The sequence below is a fragment of the Solanum dulcamara genome, chromosome 5 (genome assembly GCF_947179165.1).
Source record: "Solanum dulcamara chromosome 5, daSolDulc1.2, whole genome shotgun sequence".
Taxonomy (NCBI): Eukaryota; Viridiplantae; Streptophyta; class Magnoliopsida; order Solanales; family Solanaceae; genus Solanum; species Solanum dulcamara.
This window is the reverse complement of record NC_077241.1, coordinates 19,941,527-19,962,036: the sequence shown is the minus strand read 5'-3', so window position 1 is coordinate 19,962,036 and position 20,510 is coordinate 19,941,527. Positions and strand designations below refer to the sequence as shown.

At 38.3% G+C, this 20,510-nt stretch overlaps 2 protein-coding genes across 5 annotated transcripts in view; both read right to left on the bottom strand.

Annotated features, from left to right (window-relative positions):
• LOC129889079 (chlorophyll(ide) b reductase NOL, chloroplastic) overlaps positions 1 to 13,364 on the bottom strand; it is a 51,839-nt gene extending 38,475 nt beyond the window's left edge. For 2 of the 4 annotated variants that reach the window (XM_055964202.1, XM_055964203.1), the window contains exon 1: positions 13,016 to 13,364. In XM_055964202.1, coding sequence (XP_055820177.1) covers positions 13,016 to 13,274 — 259 coding nt within the window. In that variant the 5' untranslated portion in view covers positions 13,275 to 13,364. The remainder of the gene's footprint in view (positions 1 to 13,015) is intronic. The other 2 variants (XM_055964204.1, XM_055964205.1) reach the window with 1 other exon arrangement.
• Positions 2,765 to 3,368, bottom strand: LOC129889080 (uncharacterized). Its single transcript, XM_055964207.1, has 2 exons — positions 3,070 to 3,368; positions 2,765 to 2,989 (listed from the first exon to the last, which is right to left on the bottom strand). Exons 1-2 carry the CDS (start codon positions 3,347 to 3,349, stop codon positions 2,886 to 2,888), a joined length of 384 nt encoding a protein of 127 aa, XP_055820182.1. The 5' UTR covers positions 3,350 to 3,368; the 3' UTR covers positions 2,765 to 2,885.
• Positions 13,365 to 20,510: the final 7,146 nt, after the last annotated feature.

Below are 20,510 nucleotides of genomic sequence, written 5' to 3'. Positions count from 1 at the left end.
AGAATAAACTAATGAAAAAATGGACTCTGAACGACCCTTAGTACTACATGAAAATGTAGTACAAATGTGTTTCCCAAGTTGACACGACTCACAATCTAATGTGGATAAACTAGGCAACATCTTCTGCAACTTGGATAGACTCAAATGTCCCAAACGTTTATGAATTAGGTCTGGAGGATCTGTAATGGAGCATGTTGTGAAGGAATTTGAAGAGGTAATAAAGTAAAGGCCTAGTGATTCATGTCTTGTGCCAATCATCTGTCCTGTACTGCGGTCCTACATGAGAAGAAAATCATCAGAAAATGTTATGCCACAATGTAGGCACGCGTCAAACGACTAACAGATGCCAAATTAAAAGGAGAACCAAGGACATAAAAAATAGAGTCCAGAGTGACATAAGATAGGGGTTTGGCTTTTCCAACCCCTTCTGGTTTGTTTGGATCCCATTAGCTAAAGTAATAGCAAGAAGAGATTGTGAATAAACAAGATCGGACAGAAGTGATTTGTTACCAGAAATATTGATCAAAAGTGCCTGAGTCCACGACCCATGATCCAAGAGTACTAGATTGTGAAAAAAGCAAAAGAATTACCAACAATGGAACATCAGGTTGAGCAACTGAAGCTACTTGTGGAGACACTTTCTTACTTGCTCGATACTGGAGGGACTCATCATGTTCTGTCTAAGCAATATATGCATTATTAGATGGTCAATCAAACTGAGCAACGGATGCTGCTTGTGGAGACGTTTGCTTACTTGCATGTATCTGAAGGAACTCATTATATTCCTTTAGAGCAATATGTCACGGACTTAAGACTTCACGCTAAGACTTCCGTGCGGCACTTGACAACTTACTCACGAATCTTTCACGATCTTGCAAGCTCAAGTAAGCCTTTATGACTAGATCGCTAAGGGAACGCTAGACTATAAGAAGACAAGAGAGCTTTTATGAAGAAGGCTTTTGTATTGCTTTGGAAAAATGTTTGTTTGCTTGATGATCTTCTACAAATGAATGCCCCCTCTATTTATACTACTCCTAAGGGGCCTAAGTGTAAATAAAATTTACTATACAAGTCCTTCCATATTTACAAAGAAGTCCCTACTCTAGAACTCTCCACACACTCTAGAGAATTTCAAGTCTTTCAAGACTTTTCTACAAGCTTCTACAAGAATCTAGAGTCTTCTATTAACCTCTCCAAGACTCTAGATCTTTCCCCCGTCTTCATGATCAAGTGGCGGGTCATGACACTCTCCCCCACCTGATATGGTGACGACCTCGGCGCACTGCTGCTACAAAAGCCTCCGAACTTAGTCTTGAAACTGCCACAAGTCTTCATGCCATTCTTATGTGGCCTCTTCCAGAGATTGTCTCTTCTAGTGGACGAGGAAAATGGCAATGGCCGGTTGTCCTTATTCCTGCTTGGTTCAGTCAACACTGGCCTCCGTTCTTTTTGGCACTTTAGAGGCAAGTGTCTTGGGAACTTCTTCAGCATCATGCCCTTCTTCATGCAAGGTGGCAATGCCTCACAAGCACCATTGTCTCTACTCCAACTCGCAATGGTGTCTATGAATGTCGGTACTCCTCCAATAGGCCCTTCTCAAGCTGCATGGCCGAAAGTTGGGTTGGTCCTTCTGTCTTCGGCACTTTGACTAGGGGCACCATACATGATCCCTCTTGCTTCATAACCACGAGTTGTTGGAGGTAGGGGTCGATCACCGTATGGCATCGCTGGAAGAACTCCTGCCCAAGGATGATTTCAAAGATATCTAAGGAAGCGACGGTAAAGTTGGTCTTACCTCGCCACTTGCCCAATGTGATGACTACTCTTTGAGCGACTCCGCACACCGGTGTAAGAGGTGCATTAACCGTCCTGAGGCGGGCATCACTTGGACTGCAACTTAGCCCCAACTTCATAGTTGCTGACTTGGTCATTATGTTGGCCTCTGCACCTGTGTCAACCATTGCACGAGTGGGTCGTCCATTGATCATGATGTCTACATATTGTGCGTCGTTCTCCTTCGGCTTTCCTGATTGCTTTGCGATAGCTCCGCATAGTCCAATCAGGCCCAATTGCGTTGTGTCCAGTGTTTTGAGAAGCGAGAAGCGGAAAAAAGCGATGGGGGCTCGCTTCACAGAAGCGAGAAGCGTGAAGCGAAGCGCATGCTTTTTTCAGAAAAAGCGTTATTTAGTATAAAAATATAAAATATAAAATATGCATAGATAAATAATCAAGAACTCAAAAGACTTAGATTAAAAAGTAACTAGATAGTCAATAATCCTCATAAGTAACAACATATAAATCAAATGCATAACCAAATCACAAAGAGAGCAAAATCCTATTCTTCAACAAGATCCTCAAACTCTTGAAGTGCCATCAACAAGGGTTCTACTTCTACTTGGTCCTCATCTTCTTCCTCATTGGAGGACTCATCAACAAGAGTTCTACTTCTATTTGATTTTGAACATGAACTTGAACCTGTAGCTACTCTTTTTTCCTTGCCCCTTAAAGTACTCCCCCTAAAACCATAAATATTCTCCTCCACACCACTAGCCGTAGCAACTTCACCATAAGTGAGACCTTCTCCTTCATATACTTCTTCATCTTCATGATTTTGGGGTGCTCCAGTTAACCATTCATTTGCATCATCAATATTATCCAACAAAATTGGATCAATGGTATTGCGAGCATTGTAGCGACGCGCCAACGTTCTATTATATTTGATGAACACTAGATCATTCAGGCGTTTTAACTCAAATCTGTTTCTCTTTTTTGTATGAATCTGCATAGAATATGTAGAAAGTAATTAATGGGAGGACTTTGGACAACTAAGATACCATTTAATTTAGTAATAACGTAATATAGGTTCTCACATGTTCATACACGCTCTAATTTCTCTCGCAACCGGATGAGCTACAAGTTAAACTTTGCACTCTAATAGCAAATTGTTGCAAGTTTGGGACATTATGACCATATTGCATCCACCATTCAACTGTAGAAGAATTATTTTAAAAGTTAATATGTAATAACTTAAAAGTTAAAGCTCTAATAGTTAAATGTTGAAATGCTCACCTGGTGACCTTAAGGTTCTAGCTCTAATGGCCGACTCAATTCCAAGTAGCCCATCAGCTTTCATGTACACACCAAGCTCATCCCCTATTTTGTCTTGCAAAGTTTTATCTAGGATTATCCTCTCAACACATGCATGATATCCCAACCACACTTCTTCAGTTAAAGTCTTCATCTCATTATTTTTATAATAGAGCCCCGGGTTCAAAATATGTCCAGCTGCATGTAAAGGTTGATGAAGTTGATCCGTCCACCTTGCATCAATGATTTTGAAAACATTCATATATTTCCTGTCATCATAATTGAATGCATTTTCAATACTTTCTTTGATCCTATCCATGGCTTCATAAATGTAGCCCATTGGTGGTTTTTTCTCCCCATCCACCATACGAAGTACATTAATTAAAGGACCACCAACTCTAAGTGCTTGAACAGTGTCATTCCAAAAATATGGACTGATGATGTGTCTCGCAACTTCTTTCCCAAGAGTTTCCTTTGCATAGACACTCTCATTCCATTCAGTGGACATAAACAAGGTTCTCAGATTTTTCTTTTGCATATAAAAACTATGCAATGTCAAAAAAGCTGTTGCGAATCTTGTCTTAACAGGTTTTACCAAGTTTCTTTGCTTTGTGTATCTCCTCATCATATTCAACAATAGTGCCCTTTGACTGATATAAGAATGTATCTTAACAGCCTTACCAAAAACTATTCAAAAAAATTTAATAGTTAATAAGTAAGAAAACTAACATGAAGATTAAAAAAGAACATTAAATATCAAGATTCAAGTTCACCTGTAGAATACGGGGCCTCTTTGAAAATGTCACCAAACATCAAGTTGATACAATGAGCAGCACAAGGAGTCCAGAAAATATGCGGGAACACTCCCTTCAACATGTCACCCGCTTTTTTGTTCTCACTTGCGTTATCGGTCACAACTTGTACCACATTTTCCTTGCCTATTTTCAAGATAGTCTTCTCAAACAAGTTAAACATCTTATTAGAATCAGTAGAAGAGTCACTAGCATCATGAGATTCAAGAAACACACTCCCTTTTGGAGAATTCACCAAAACATTGATGATCATTTTCCCATTCCTTGCTGTCCATTTATCCATCATAATGGAACAACCATACGTTTTCCATTGAACCTTATGATCTTCTACAATTTTGTTTGTCTTTTCCACCTCTTTTTTTAAACAAGGAACTCTTACCTCATGATAGGTAGGGGGCTTCATTCCAGGGCCATATTGGCCTACGGCCTCAATGAATTCACCAAAACTTTCGGTGTAGTTAACACAATTGAAAGGCAATCCTGCATCATACATCCACCTAGCAAAAGCAGATACAGCACGATCCCGTAAAATCTTGCTAGAAGCCTCTAGATCAATAGGTCCACCTTTTCTCTTTTCATTTGGTTTTTGCGAGAAATAGAGATTAAGAGGACCTTTGACATTACTAGCGGTGGATGACCCACTTTCACTAGTTGAAGGTTTTTTCTTTGAGGGAGGTCCCATTGGCATATTCACTTCAACTTCATCATCCATTTCATCATTATCAACAAGATTAACCATGGATGCTTCAGGATTCATTTGAGTTTTAAATTCATTTTTTTTCGTAAAATACTCCTTTATTTCTTTCTTCACACTATTCGGGACCTTTGGACACACTTTAACATCTTTATAACCACCAATAAGATACTTCTTGTGACGAAATATTCCGCCATTATATGTCATATCACAAAAAACACATTTGATTTTTGTGTTACTTCCCATGGCAATTCCATATGCCCAAGCTGGATCCTTTTTTTGTGCCATTAAGAAAATACAACTTACTACAAAGAAAAAATAGAATAATAATTCAGTCACACAAGTCAAATTGTCAAAACAATAATAGAGCAGTTGACAGATGGCAACAAAATTAATAAAGCAGTAATAGAGCAGCTGAGCAAAATTAAAAAAAAAAATAAAGTTGTTGGCCTGCTGCAGTGGGTTTTAAGTCAAAAATTAGCCATGAAAGTGGTCTATATGGGCTCCACTTTTTGATAAATTCCCTTTATGCAGTTAATTAAACATCCAATAACCATTCTACACTTTATATCACCAGCCCACTAGCCTAATAAAACAGCTGCAGCAGTATTAAAAAAAATAAAGCAGCTGCAGTGGGTAATAAAGCAGCCCTTGTTTTGTGTAATAAAATCACTATAAAAAATTTAACCAAATTTTTCAGCTCAACAAATTAATTAATATTATATGATAAAATGATTTATGAGAAAAAGAAAATCATGATACAGATATAAAAAACAGAGCATAGCTTAACAAAACAGAGGTCCAATGAGAACCCAAATCAAAAAAAAGGGCCAAAACATACCAGCAGCTGCGCAGAACTGCACTGCTGGATAGAAACAGAAAAAGAAGATGAGAAGAAGTGATGAAGAGAAAAAGAGAAGAACATCACAGCGGCAGAAGCTGAATAGAAATAAAAAGAGAAAGAGAAGAAGAGAAGAAGAGAAGAAGAGAAGAAAAGAAGAGAAGAAGAAGAGAAGAAAAACTAACCTGGTTGAAGTTTGAACTGACGAAGTCTCGAAGAAGTCACAGGAGCTTGGAATAATTAATTGTAAGTTTACAGATTTGTTCTTTTAAAATAAACCCTAGTGCCGCTTTTAACAAATAAGCGCGTTTTTTTCTCGCTTCGACATGAAGCACGCTTCTCGCTTCGACATGAAGCGCGCGCTTTTCTGTTTTTCGCTTCGCTTCATGGTCACTAACCTCAGTGGCCGAGGGTGAGTAGGATGTTAGGGCCTCTTTTGGTGTAGGCTCAAGCGGCACCTCCTCACTTCTCTTAGAGTTCTTCTTTCCCTTGCGGTGCTTCCTTCCAACATCTTGCTTGACGTTGGTGGCGGTAGTGGCGTTGATGTCTCCCTCACTTGCCATATCTCTTAGTAGAACCTCGCTCTGATACGACGTTGTCACGGACTTAGACTTCACGCTAAGAATTCCGTGCGACACTTGACAACTTACTCACGAATCTTTCACGATCTTGCAAGCTCAAGTAAGCCTTTATGACTAGATTGCTAAGGGAACGCTAGATTATAAGAAGACAAGAGAGCTTTTATGAAGAAGGCTTTTGTATTGCTTTGGAAAAATGCTTGTTTGCTTGATGATCTTCTACAAATGAATGCCCCCTCTATTTATACTACTCCTAAGGGGCCTAAGTGTAAATAAAATTTACTATACAAGTCCTTCCATATTTACAAAGAAGTCCCTACTCTAGAACTATCCACACACTCTAAAGAATTCCAAGTCTTTCAAGACTTCTCTACAAGCTTCTACAAGAATCTAGAGTCTTCTATTAACCTCTCCAAGACTCTAGATCTTTCCCCCGTCTTCATGATCAAGTGGCGGGTCATGACACTCTCCCCCACCTGATATGGTGACGACCTCGGCGCACTGCTGCTACAAAAGCCTCCGAACTTAGTCTTGAAACTGCCACAAGTCTTCATGCCATTCTTATGTGGCCTCTTCCAGAGATTGTCTCTTCTAGTGGACGAGGAAAATGGCAATATCCAAATGCACAATATCCAAATGTCTCCATGTACTAGGGAATCTTGAAATTCTACACAAACTCCTTCAATCTCCACAATATCCAAATGCACCAAATCCTTCTAATCCTTCTTGTTCTTTTGCTGAAACACATATTGTATCGTCTTCTTTTCTTAATGCCAACTCCAACCAAATAAATTCTTGGATCATAGATTCAAGAGCTAGTGATCACATGACTAGAAGTTCCCGATTTTTCTCTACTTATACTCGTTGTGCAGGGAGTGATAAAATCAAGATAGTTAATGGTTCCTTTCTCTCCAATCGCTAGAAAAGAAACTGTTATCACAAACCCTTGCACTTCATGATATTCTTCATGTTCCAAAACACTCTTGTAATATGGTTTCTGTCAGTAAATTAACCTGTTCTCTTAATTGTCGTGCTATTTTTTACTCTAACTTGTGTGAATTTCAGGAAAAAGGTCTTAGGAAAGACGATTGGCAGTGATAGAGATTTTGGTGGTCTTTATTTTCTTGACAACGGGAATAGTTCACTACAACTGAATCCTATTTGGAACTCTACTTCTGCTTTGAATAAACTCATGCTTAGGCATTATAGGCTTGGACATCCAAGTTTTTATTACTTAAGACATTTGTTACCTCAGCTATTTAGAAATAAAAATCCATCCTAGTTCCAATGTGAATTTGTGAAATGGTTAAGCATCACCGATCTTTTTCCCTCTTTAAAGTATCAAGCTTCAAAACATTTTATGATGATTCATAGTGAAGTTTGGGGACTCTCTAGAATTTCAACAATGTTTGGAAAATGGTGGTGTGTAACTTTTATTGACGATCATACTAGACTAAGTTTGGTCTTTTTTTATTAAAGGACAAAATTGAGGTTCAAATGTGTTTGACACTTTCTATGTCATGGTGGAAACACAGTTTAATGAGAAAATCAAGTTTTTCCTAAGTGACAATAGTCGTGAACTTTTTAATGAACAATTAGGAAGTTTTTTCAAAACAAATTGGGGTAGTATACCAAAGTTCTTGTCCGGATACACCAAAACAAAATGGCAGCACTGAAAGAAAGAATAGGCATATTTTAAAGGTAACGAGGGCTTTAATGTTTACTAGTAAATTTCCACAATACCTTTGGGGAGAAGCCTCTTGACTGCTACTTACTTTATTAATAGGATGACATCTCGGCCTCTAAAATTTAACATACCTTTTAAAGTTTTCAGATAGAGTTGTCCTAGTTCTAGGATAACTCCAGATTTGTCACTAAAAGTGTTTGGGTGTACAACATTAGTTCATGTTCATAATCGTAGTAAACTTGAACCGCAGGCTACGAAGTGTGTTTTTGTAAGATATGCTCCGAGTCAAAAGGGATATAATATAAGTGTTATGATCCACATGCTAGGAGGATAATTGTCACAATGGATCTAACTTTCTTTGAGTCCCAACTCTATTTTACTACTCATCTTCAGTGGAAGTATCATGCAGGTGAAGATTCCATTTTATTTTATTTTTGGGATATTGAGGAAACTAGGCATCAGACAAATGAGAAGCTAAATATTACAACAAATACTGATGTGAGGGATCTCGAAGAAGATATGAATAAGTATGATCCGAGAGATGAAAATGACAATGATTCGAGAGATGATAGGGACCTACGTGACTTAACTGATAAAAACTCTGATATTGACATTGTGGCGCCTTCAAATGACAAAAATAAAAATAGGATCAAAGAACAAACAAAAGAAATACAGGTGTATTCGAGAAGGAACTGAACTCAAGGTAAAAGACTGAAGATTCTCAACACTACCAAAAGTCAGTTCCACAAGACCTTACCGAAATTCGAAGGTAATCTTCCAGCTGGTTCTATTTCTAAGTCCTTATCAGATCTGAACCTACCTATTGCAAAACGCAACGCAAAGGTGTTAGAAATGCTCCTAAATATCATATTTCTATGTTTGTGTCCTATAAAAAAGTTTTCTCCAAGTCATTCAGCCTTACTTCACAACTCTCTAGTGTGGAGATTCCAAAAAATATGTTGGATGCTCTGCGAGTTCCGGAGTGGAAGGAGGCTATTTTGGAGGAACTGAAGGATCTTGAAAAAATATGATACATGGGAGTTGGAGGTTACTAGAGAGAGAAATCAATGGGCTGCAAATGGGTGTTCACCACCAAATTCAAATCAGATGGACCCTTGGAGAGGTATAAGGCCTGCCTAGTAGCTAAGGGATCCATGGGGACATATGGCGTTGACTATCTCAAGACGTTTTATCCAGTAGCTAAGCTAAACTCAATTAGAGATCTGTTTGACAATCATGGTAAATCAAATCTTGACTGGTCTCTTTAATAGTTGGATTTGAAGAATGCTTTCTTGAATAGGCAACTAGAGGAAGAAGTCTATATGGATCTCCCACCAGGTTTTGAAAAGAAGTACAAGTCAAAGATATGCAATCTTAGAAGATCTCTTTACGGTCTTAAACAGTGTCCAAAGGATTGGTCTGAAAGGTTTACTCAATTTGTGAAGAAGCAAGGGTATGTGCAAGGACACGCAGATCACACAATGTTTACTCGACATACACTAGAAGGAAATATAGCAGTTCTTATAGTGTATGTCGACGATATCATCCTCACAGGAGATAATGTGGTTGAAATAAAAAATCTAAAGGAATTTCTTGCTTCAGAATTTGAGTTAAAGGACTTAGACACCCGCTAAAGTATTTTCTCGACATGGAGGTTACAAGGTCAAAGAAAGGAATTAGAATGTCACAAAGGAAGTATGTTCTTGATTTGCTTCTTAAGAGAAACAAGAATGAGTGGTTGTCAACCAGCTGAAGCTCCAATTGATCCAAATATAAGGTTTGCAATGGAAGGAAAATCAATTGATAAGGGCCAATATCCGAGATTCATAGGCAAGCTGATTTACTTGTCACATACTAGACCTGATATTGCCTTTATTGTGAGCCTAGTCAGTCAGCTCATGCATTCTCCACGAGAAGAACACCAAGAAGTTGTGTATCAAATCCTAAGGTATCTATAGAGTTCTTCTGGGAAAGGGTTGTTCTTCAAAAAGAATGAGCAAAGAAGTGTTGAGGCTTATATGGATGCAAATTGGGCTGGTTCATCTATTGATAGAAGGTCTATATCTGGATATTGTACATTTGTTTGGGGAAATTTGGTGACATGGAGAAGTAAGAAGCAATGGCTTGATGCAGTGCTGAGGCTGAGTACCATCCATGGCACATGGAATTCGTGACATGGTGTGGCTCAAGAGATTTTTGGAAGAACTATGAGTTCGCCAATTAAGTTGTATTATGGCAATAAGGTTGCGATAAGCATTGCTCATAATCCAGTTCAACATGACAGATTAAAGCATGTTCAAGTGGACAGACACTTCATTAAAGACAAGGTTGAAGATAGAATGTGTGCATCCCTTTTGTTCCAACAATTCAACAAGTTGCAGATATTTTCACAAAAGGTCTTTGCAAAACTACTTTTGAGTCCTTTGTGAGCTAATTAGGCAAGTTCGATATTTACATGCCAACTTAAGGGGGACCTCAAATGAGTGGCAAATTTAGTCATAATATGTTCAACAAATGAGCTGGTAGATTTGATTATAATCTGCTACAAGAATGAATTGACAGATTTGATTATAATTTGTTCAAGTAAATATGGGATAGCATATATTTTAGGAAAAGCTATTAGGAGTTACTTTGGAAAAAATTTTAGAGGAAATCCCTTGATTCAAGGATCAAAGATTTTGGGATTAATTAGTTTATTATGAGATTAGTTGTTCCTTTATAAATATTGTACAATTCTATGAATGAAACTATACTTTTATTGTATCTAAACTTCCAAATGAACTTACCAAAAATAAGTTGTAGAAGATGTAGAAAGATAGAGAAAAGATAGAACACAAATGACTAACGCCCATAACTACAGATCATGCCATTAGCATAGGTCTCATCTTATTTAAGAAAAAGATGTTGATCCTTTTTTCCTCCTCCGACTGATCTCCTTCTCACATTAAACCCTCCCTTCGAAGATTAACAGTCAAATTTATTTGGCCCTTCCCCGTACCCTGCTAATGAGGGATGTTTTATATATTGGGCTACTCTTTTTGATAACAGTGATGTTCGAGCCAGCTTGTGCATACCTCGACTAATTCCACAGGATACCTGTCACCTCCCACTAGTAAACCCTGTCCACCTACACTAGAATAGATGAAAGGAAATCACCTAGTGTTTTGTCTCTGCTAGGATTTAAATCGGAGACCTCATTGTGCTCAACCCACTTCATTGACCACTAAGTCACACCGTTGGTGATGTGACTTTTGCTTCAAAGTCAGCACATTGTTTCCCTATGCCTAATATCACACATCAAATATACAAGGAAGAGAATCTAGTCCTACCAAATATAGAAGTAAGAGAATATATTCCTCATTAAGGATGTTCTCCACCGGTCTTTAAGGCTACATTGAAAAGAAATGGACTCATGCTCTATTAGTCCAAATATTTTTTGAAAATGGTAACATGTATTCATCGGCATAATTCTTATGCTGGAAGCATCTTAACAAAAGTGAACCCCTGTGTGCTCTTTAATGCTTCCAAAAATTGCAAAATGGAATCAACATCCTCTACAAAAGACTCTTTAGACCAAAAAAATATATATTGTAAATATAGTTCATTTTAACTACTTGACTGGAACTAATCCTATCTTCAAAGCATTTGTTGTTTCTTTCCTTCCAAATGGTCCACCAGATGCATGCTGGAATAATACTCCACCTCTTCTTCTGATTAGTCCTTCTTCCAGCGTAGTTCCACTCTTTCAAAAGATCCCTAGTACTTCCTGGCATCATCCATTTCAGTTTAGCCAAAGTCAGAAACAGGTTCCAAAGCTGAGAAGTATAAATACAATGTAGGAAGAGGTGGTTGTTTGAATTTGGGTCAGCTTTACATAGGAAACATCTGGAGAGTATATTAAGAACTTCTCTTAAAAACGAGTATGTCTTTTTGTAGTGACATTTCTACTCCATCTTGTATTGATAAGCTTCCATTGGGTGATAGTGAAACTTTTTATGATGAAACTTTATTTCTTCGAATTAATAGTAAGGTTGCACTATTTGACTTCCAACCGACCTGATATTGCTTACTTTGTAAATAAAGAAAGAAAGTTTATGCATGCTCCCACTATTCATCACTAGGTTTCTGTGAAACATATCTTTACATATTTGAAGACCTTGGCCACACATGGTTTGTTTATTCCGGTTCATAGTACACATGTCCTTCATTGCTTTTGTTCTGTTAATTCGGCAGGGGATGTCGATGATAAGAAGTCCACAATAGATTTTGCACTCTTTTATGGTCCGAATCTTGTCACGTTGACCAAAAAGCAGCTTTAAGTGCCTCGGTCTTCCACCTGAAGTCGGGTACTGTCCTTTGTAGCTACAAGTTCTGACATGATGTGGACTCATAATCTCCTTTCTAAGATTTGCTTATATGTCCCTGGAGAACCAATTGTCTGGTATGACTGCTAATTTAATGCTTCATACTCGAATGGAACTAGACCTCGATTTTGTCGGTGATTTAGTTTGTGAGATATAGCTTCAGGTTCGGCATATCTCCTCCACTGATCTAGTTGCAGATGTATTGACTAAGCTTTTTGCTACACAGATTCAACTAGAGGGAGGAAAATGAGGAAAATATTTCTTGGTTATATGTAGGAATATATTATCTTGATTATATATTTGATAAGAATATATTCTCTTGGTTATACATTTATTCTTCTAGTTGTAAATTTGTAATAGAAGAATTTGTAGATACCTACCTCATTTGTAATTAGTTCTGTTTCATGGTTTAGCTATAAATCCTTGTATAAGTATATTTTGATCAGTGAAAAATAAATTGCCACGACAAGTTTATACCTGCTACTCAACCAACATAGGTCATGCAGGGTGATATCCATTAACACCTTCTAACATGAACTTTTTTCATGTTGTTGTAACACTTCACCATTTTCCTTGTGAATGTAGTTCAAACCCTTCCTTTAATAATCAATTTACAACTCCAAACTCAGAACATAAAAGGTTGGCAACAAGCTCATCATTTCTGATTGTACATCATATTCAACTTCTTTGACTTTGGCAATCGTATTGACCCCTCTGGCCATACATTTTCAAGTTTCTCAGTAGCTTTTCACAAAGATAAGTTGCAAAAGAGAAGTTACAGATAAAATGATCATGCTCAACATCAATGACGGCCCAACAGAACCCTAAACAAAGATAATCCCGTCAAACACCTAAGTACACGAAGACAACAATCCGCAACGCCAAAATTATGATAACCCTTTTCAATGGCTGTACATTGAAAAATTTTGGGGGCAGGAAGGAAACAACTAACCTTTGGAACCACCTGTAATCAAGACATTGTAAGGAGGAAGCATTGGCTCCTTTGTATTTCTCCGTGGAGAAGAAGCAGCCTTCACAGCAGCAGCACAGAAACGAAACGAATTGTATTTAGATATTAAGCAAAACCTGGGGATGGGAGATAAAATAGTTGAACGGTCGTAAGAAGAATTAAATTTTCTGGTTGAGGGCGAGCAGAGTGGTGATTTAGGAAAGGATTGAAGTGAAGCTGTGGGAACACTCATTTCAGCCATTGTTTATTCTTTTCTGGCTTGCCTGAGGTAAGGAAGATAACGAGGGAATGTTGCACCCCTACTTGATAACAAATATAATTATCATACACATGGGGCAAAAAACTCCATGGGTAATATGAACTCTTGGAATTCACTTTGTTACGGGTTGAATATTTTGTTTGTTTGTCTTGAAAATTACCTTGGTAATTGGATTTTGTATAAATGTATATAATTATATTGGGTTTGGTTGATCATGTAACTATTTGGTTAATAGATAATTGGGTGTAATTACAATCTGGTTGCTTTGAAATTTCTTCGCGGATAGGGAGCATGCATTATCGGATTCGAGATAGGGTACGGTTTGCTTTTCTTGATTGTGCTCTATTAGATAATGTGTAGTATGAATCGCTCGTGAATGAGGATTGTAAATGTCGGGTTTAGTAACCCTTCTTTATTTCCATTTCCTTGATTTCTGTAGAAGCTTTTGGTTGGTCTGTGGCTGCGGGATCGTTAGCTTAGGCTAGTAGTTCCTTGATTATGGCTTAGTTGGTGCAGTTGACCTCTTTAGAGTTAATGGCAGACAAGCACGTCGTCATAATTACTTAGTTGTGTGATTACTAGGCTAGTAATTACTATCTAGTAAGTATACCAATTCCAATTATCAGGTGGCTTTCCAAACATACCCTAAGAAAATTATTTACACATTTAAACTATGATTTGTTTTAATTAAATTTTTTTAATACACAATAAAGTATTTTTATTAGTTACTTTCAATTTAAATTTATTAAAAAGTATATGTGTATTCTCAAGCATCTATTACATTGAAAAGTTAATCACTGAAGATTTGGCATCTTCTTTAGTTATTCACATCTGTTTAATTGGAACATGTCTAAAATTTTATGACTCATAGAATATAATGTGTATAACTAAAGGAGATAGTATACTTTTAAGTGATTAAAATATTTATGTAATGGACATTTGAGAACACACGCAAAAATAAAATTAAAAGTTTGACACAAAAGTATTTAATAGGAACAATCTATTATGTGTTCAGGTGTTCAATTGAAACAAGTCGTAATTTGAGTATCTAAACGAAAATTTTATTGACAAGTCTAAGGGACTATTAATGTTATTATGTCATTAAACACTGTAGTACAAATACAACAGAGTTGTTAAATTGTGGTAGTTTACTTGTGGAGGTTATAGGAAACTCTCACTATACATTCATTTTGTGGTGTTCATGCCAACCCCACAATTTTTTTATAATGACCCTCCAGGTTATTTCCTCTATTTTTTGATCTTTTCAATGTTTAGAACTTTCATTTGCAATCCCAAGTCATTTATGACTTGCTGGGACTAACAGTGTAGTCACCAGGTAGTACGTTTGGTTTTTATGCAAGTTTCCCTATTTTGAAACTTTTGAATGGTTGACTTTGGTCAAAACTTCAAAAGGATGACCTCAAAATGCAATTTTGAAGGTTCCGTTAGCTCTGGAACGTCGAGTTTGGTCTAGAAGGACCTTTCGTTCAGGTCTCGGGGCTTCCAAGCTCATTTTGAGAAACCTTGTGGCTTATGGAAATATTTGGAGCTTGGGTGTGGGACTCACTTTTATCGAGATGACTTCGACTGGAAGTTTCAACATCTCCGTTGAGTCTGAAATACCAAATTTGTTGGGGGTAGCATATCTCATTTGCGTGCATGGAGTTTCGAATGAATCTCGAGCCCTCATCGGGGCATTTTTCACACTCCAAGTTTGGGCTGGTGCAGCATCATTTGCCTTTAGCATTGGCGTGCCATGCTCCACGTTCGCGGAGGCCTTTGACCTTAGCCTACGCAATCAGGAGCTAGGTGTCGTGTTCGCAGAGACCAAGTTCTTTAGTCATCGCGTTTGCAGACCTAGCTCCGTGTTCGAGAAGATATGAGGCCTTGACCTTTCACGTTCATGGATGGATTCCTGCGTTTTCGAATAAGGGTCGCCTTCAACCCAGTCCAATTGACCACCGCGTTCACGGAGGTCATTTAACTGGCTATATTTGTGATCAACCTCGAATATTTAGCATTTCTTTCATATTTCAAAAGGAGATATCTCGATCTATATATAGGACTCGAATTCCAGTGATTTTGGTTGCGTTGGTTCAGGGATTTGTGAGGCTTCATGTTGGGAGCATCGAGGAAGTGCGGGGACTAGTATTAAAGGTAATTTCTCATCCCGAAGAACTCTTGTCCTTCTTTAATGGTGGTTATTCTAGCTTAATCTTGCATGACTTGTTTTAGCCAGTTTTCGAGCTCGGGTTGTGTCCATTTTTGGGGAACAAGTTCATGGAGATATTTTAGACCAATTGATTGAGTAAATTGCAAAGATTCCCATCGTGGGTCCCATAATTTTATTTTTGACTCATTTTTGGGTCGTCTCCAATTGTGTTTATTTTGGTGTCTAAACATGGAGGTGATCGGAGGTGATTCAAAAGTTTGAAAAGGTTACCTACCCTATGATCCTCCTTATCTTACAGAGGTTTACTACTCAGTAGGGAAAAGCTCCAGCTAAGCAGATGGGAGCATGTCTGATTGGCTTTGAGGTAGACTATTGTCTACTTTTCTTAATTGTGTTGTATTAAATAATGTGTAGTATGAATCGCTCGTGAATGAGGATTTAATATGTCAGGTTTAGTAATCCTTCCTTATTTCTATTTCCTTGATTTCTATAGAAGCTTTCAGTTGGTGTGGGGTTGTGGGATCCTTAACTTAGGGTAGTAATTCCTTGCTTATGGCTTAGTTGGTGCGGTTGATCTCTTCAAAGTTGATAGTTGTGGCTTTAGAGCGGATGGTGACCTAAGTTCCTTGGAGCGAATTCTTAGCGATTCATTTATATTATATTGTTCTTCATATTAGTTTCTATGATTTTGTACCCTTTGCTAGTGCTTGGAGCCTTGTTACTTGCCGTTGTGATAGGCTGGCTTAGTTGTATTTGATTGTTGTTTGAATAGTATGGGTGGGGTAAGGCGTTGATCCTTAAGTTATCCCCCTTCTTCACTATTGCATTCTTCATTGATCCCTTTTAATTCTTGAGTTATGGTGAGTATGTTGGTGTTATCATTGAGTTGTTGCTATATTGTTAGGCTCGAGGCCTTAATCGAGGACCAGCTGGATCCCTGGTTAGTTTTCGATGCCCCAAGATTGTGACGATTTCAGTGATGTGTTTAGGTTGTTATGATAATATTGCTTTATTGCTTGAATGCTGGTGATGGCATGCATTATATTTGGTACTGAGTTTCACGGGTTTTGTAGTACGATCCTATCCAAATCATTGATTTCCACTATCATCATTTTGAAAAAGTACGATTTTTACTCTTTCACTCGTAAATTGATTTTACTGGGAGTCTTACAACATTTACTATTGATAAATGGATTCTTGAGATAATATGCACTTGCTATTCCTAGTAACTATGGTGGGAGGTTCGGGCTTACTACTTATTGATCGATTAAGGAATTTACCGACCCTTTCTCAATTTATATAGTTTCATGTTTATATCTCTAGTACTATGGCGAAGCTGATACAAGAGGATCTATTATGAAAGTCCTATATCAGGATCAGACAAGTGTATACGGATTACAAGAGTCTACTATGGGTCCTCATCTGTGCGACTCACTGAATAGGAGTTGGGGGAGACATATGGGTCCTACCTAGATTGTCAGTGGCAAGAGGTCGGTGTATATGCTTTATTGCATTGACATATGATACTGATGACACTTGGAACTATGGCACTACTGATTTTATTGTATAACTTGCATTCGTATGCATTGCCTATCACATTATATTTGGTTGTTATTTGAACCTGTTAGTCTTATAGGGGGACGGTTGGGTTATGTTTGTTGTTGTGTACCTTATGGGCTTATGGGGTCCAGTTAAGTTATTGTTTGATTATATATTGTGTAGTTTTGTGTTGATTTAATAGTTGGTTATATGTGTGGCTTAGACTTGTCTTGATGTTAGTACTCCCTGATTTGCTAGAGTTGCATTGGATTTGACTACCCTTTGGGTTGTTGTAGTGAATAGCGGTGATTACCGTCAGTATGTCTTTGGTTAGTTGACATATGCAATATGATCTATTCGTGATTAGGTTGTTGGGATAGCGCCTCTAGGTATGTTCTTTCTCCTCAGTCTCTGGTTCATGGTAATCCATTCATTTATCTCTGTTTACCTATATTTTCATGCGATATCTCTACTTTAGCTGCATGTGCTGTACTTTCTCTTTTACCTGTTATGTATACTTGCATTGTCTTGCAGCTTAGTCGGCCTATGCCAAGTGAAAAACATTTGTTTGGTACTCATATTGCACTTCTACACCCTATAGATCATAGTACGAGTTCTTGTCATTGACATGTGCCTCATGTAGAGCAGCTTTTGGAATATAGAGACTTGGGTGGCTCCTGGCATTCGGAGTCGCCATTTTCCTTCTAGTTTGGCTGGATTAGTCTTTACTGTGTATTTGGAGACTAGTCTGTATATTAGTAGTTACTTGTACTCATATTTTGAATTAATAGCTCGAGTATCGGCTGATACCAGATCTTAGGGATATATGTTATGTATATTTGACTCATTGTTTCTTTTATTTGATATCATGTTCCTTGCTTTCCATATATTTCTCTTCCATGTGATATTCCGTTGCTTCTAGTTTCGAGCTATGTGATAGTCTTACTTACTGGTGGAATGTTAGTGGGTACCCTCATGACCTAAGGTTCTGGGTCATGACAAATTGGTATCAGAGCTCTAGGTTGAACGGTATCATTGGTACAAGAGCAAATGCCTAGTAGAGTCCTGTAAATCGGTGTGAAAATGTCTGTATCCTATCTTTGGCAAGCTATAGGGAATTTTAGGAAATTCTATTCTTGACTCCTTATCGCGTGTATTTGCTTCGATCAACCTCCAAATGTTTCCTTGAATCCACTCTTTCGTAGATGGATAGCATGAGGTATCTAGTTAACGAAAATGGGGCATTGACATATAGTACCAGGACTTCGACACTTAGTTAGGATAGAGGGTCTTAATTAGGCATAAACCTTGAGGTTGGTGATGTTTTTTAGCAGAAAGATGGTCTGGGGGAAGCCTAGACTCTGACAGGGTTAGTGACCATCCCGGATCTTCAAGGTTTAGTATTGGGAGACCCAAGTCTCTTCAAGGATACCCGTAGGCAAGTGTGGCCCTTGGGTCAGCAAATGATTCACATGATAGAGTTGGGTTGGTTGTTCCCCAATAGGGTTCGTTGTCCATTTCTAAGTACGTGATCAAATTTCTCGAGTGGGTTAGGCATACTCCCACATTATTGCCCACTAAGCAGGATTTGAGCTAGGTGTTCATTAATGTATTGGCTTTTCCACTCTGTTTAGCGTTAGAGCACTTGATAGCAGCTGGGTCTACCTTCCCCCTAGTTTTTAGTCTTGTGATGGGCATAGAGAAAATGTGCATTGAGACCTACAGAGGTGGAGGTAAGAGTCCTCGTCATCAGTACAGTCGTGATAATATCTCACCTCGAAGTGGGTACCATCCCAGTAGAGATCATCTTCACTCTCAACACATCAAACCTATGGAGGTAGCACCTTAGTTTCGAGGTGATAGTGAGCTCGGTTATGGTGCCTACGATGAATAGGGTTTAGGTTTAGTTTCTCAGAGGCTACATCCTCGATGTTCAGATCATGGGGCCTAATCTATTCCAGCCAGGTCATTTCAGCTGGCGGCATTTGGTATTTTTTGTTTCGAGTATGGCGAGTTTGAACACTTTAATAGCGATTATCATAGGATCCAAATGTAGTCAGCTAGGGGAGGTCCCTAGGGTATCAGAGATGGTCCTCAGTTTAGAAGAAATGGTCAATATAAATCGTCATATCCTTCGCACCAGACCTTGGCCCATATGGGTTACTTTGATTGCGGTGAGCTTGTGCACTGGTCTAAAGAGTGCTCTAGGAGGGAGTTGATCATCAAAACATTGCCAGTATCAGTTTCTCCCTAGGATAGGGTTATTAGAGCATGTCGTATTTGTGGGGAGTTTGACCATCGGTCTAAAGAGTGTCCCCAACGTAGGACCATTGCGCAGTTTTTTCAGCAAGGTCAGCTTCATCAGTTTATAGCACCTTCAGTTAGGAGTGGTGCCTTGAGATTGTTGGTGGCCCTTCAGGGGTTCAAATTGAGGTTGGACACGATCATTTCTATGCTTCTACAGATAGGTCGAGGGCTGAGGCTCCATGTATCACTAATTTATATACGATTTCATTGTGTTATCCCTTATTACCTATGTTGTGTGGATTTGGGTTTTCATACACTTGCAGTACTTGACTTATTGTTTGTCTTTTGATTATTGTGACAACCTTATTTTAGATTATGTGTATTTGCTTAACTCGTGTAGTTGATTTCTTTTAGTAGTGGATCGACTAGGTTATGTTTTTATGTTTGGGAGTGATGGTTGAATAACTCCATGTACCTTTGGGCTTTGTAGAGTTATTATGATATTATTGTCGGGGTAGTTGGATTTCCCTTTTGCCATCCTTATTGTATGTTTGTTCTGTGTTGTCGATTCTTGCTTAATAGGTGTCTAGACCAGCTTTATTCGATTTGAATTTCGGTTATGTTGTTTGACCTAGTCGGCTTAGAAGATTGCCTTCGTTGCCTGCCATCCTTTTTGGGTTAGTAGTTGAGAGTTTTCGGTGTCTGTTGGAGTTGTGTGTAGGGCAGTACGACCTTCTGAAGTGTGGTGGTAGTTTTAGTTGGTCAATTCTTTACCTTGTAATAATCTTACTCTCAGTTCTAAGGTTGCGAAGCTAATGTTAGCTTTGTCGGTGTATTTGATTCATCTTTTTCTGATGGTCTTGGTGCTTGGCTATAGATATCAAGAAAGCAAAGAAGTGATTCCTTGTTGCATCCTAGTATTGTCAGTGTCTCTCAGGGATTATATGGAATCTGTGTAGTGATGTTCATTGATGACTTTAGGCTTCATCCCTCGTGGGAGAATGGAAATATAACACCTCGTACTATTTTAACTTAGATAAATTCTAAGAACTAAGAGAGAACTTGAAGAAAAGTGACTGCCAGTGGTCTACGACCCACTGTACAGCCCGTAGAGTGCTCTACGAGCTGTAGAAAGGGTTTGTAGGACCCCTTGACAATAAGCCAAATCTTGATAGTTTAGATAAGTTTCTACGAGTCTCCTTTGAATCCTTCATGTCTTATACGATCCGTATAATCCATCTTAGAATGGAGTGTCACAT

Coding starts and splice junctions, on each gene's coding strand:
- LOC129889080 (XM_055964207.1), bottom strand. CDS start 3,349: ATGAATGTTTTCAAAATCATTGATGCAAGGTGGACGGATCAACTTCAT. Junction 2,990..3,069: donor TAGAACCTTAAGGTCACCAG/GTGAGCATTTCA, acceptor ATTCTTCTACAG/TTGAATGGTGGATGCAATAT.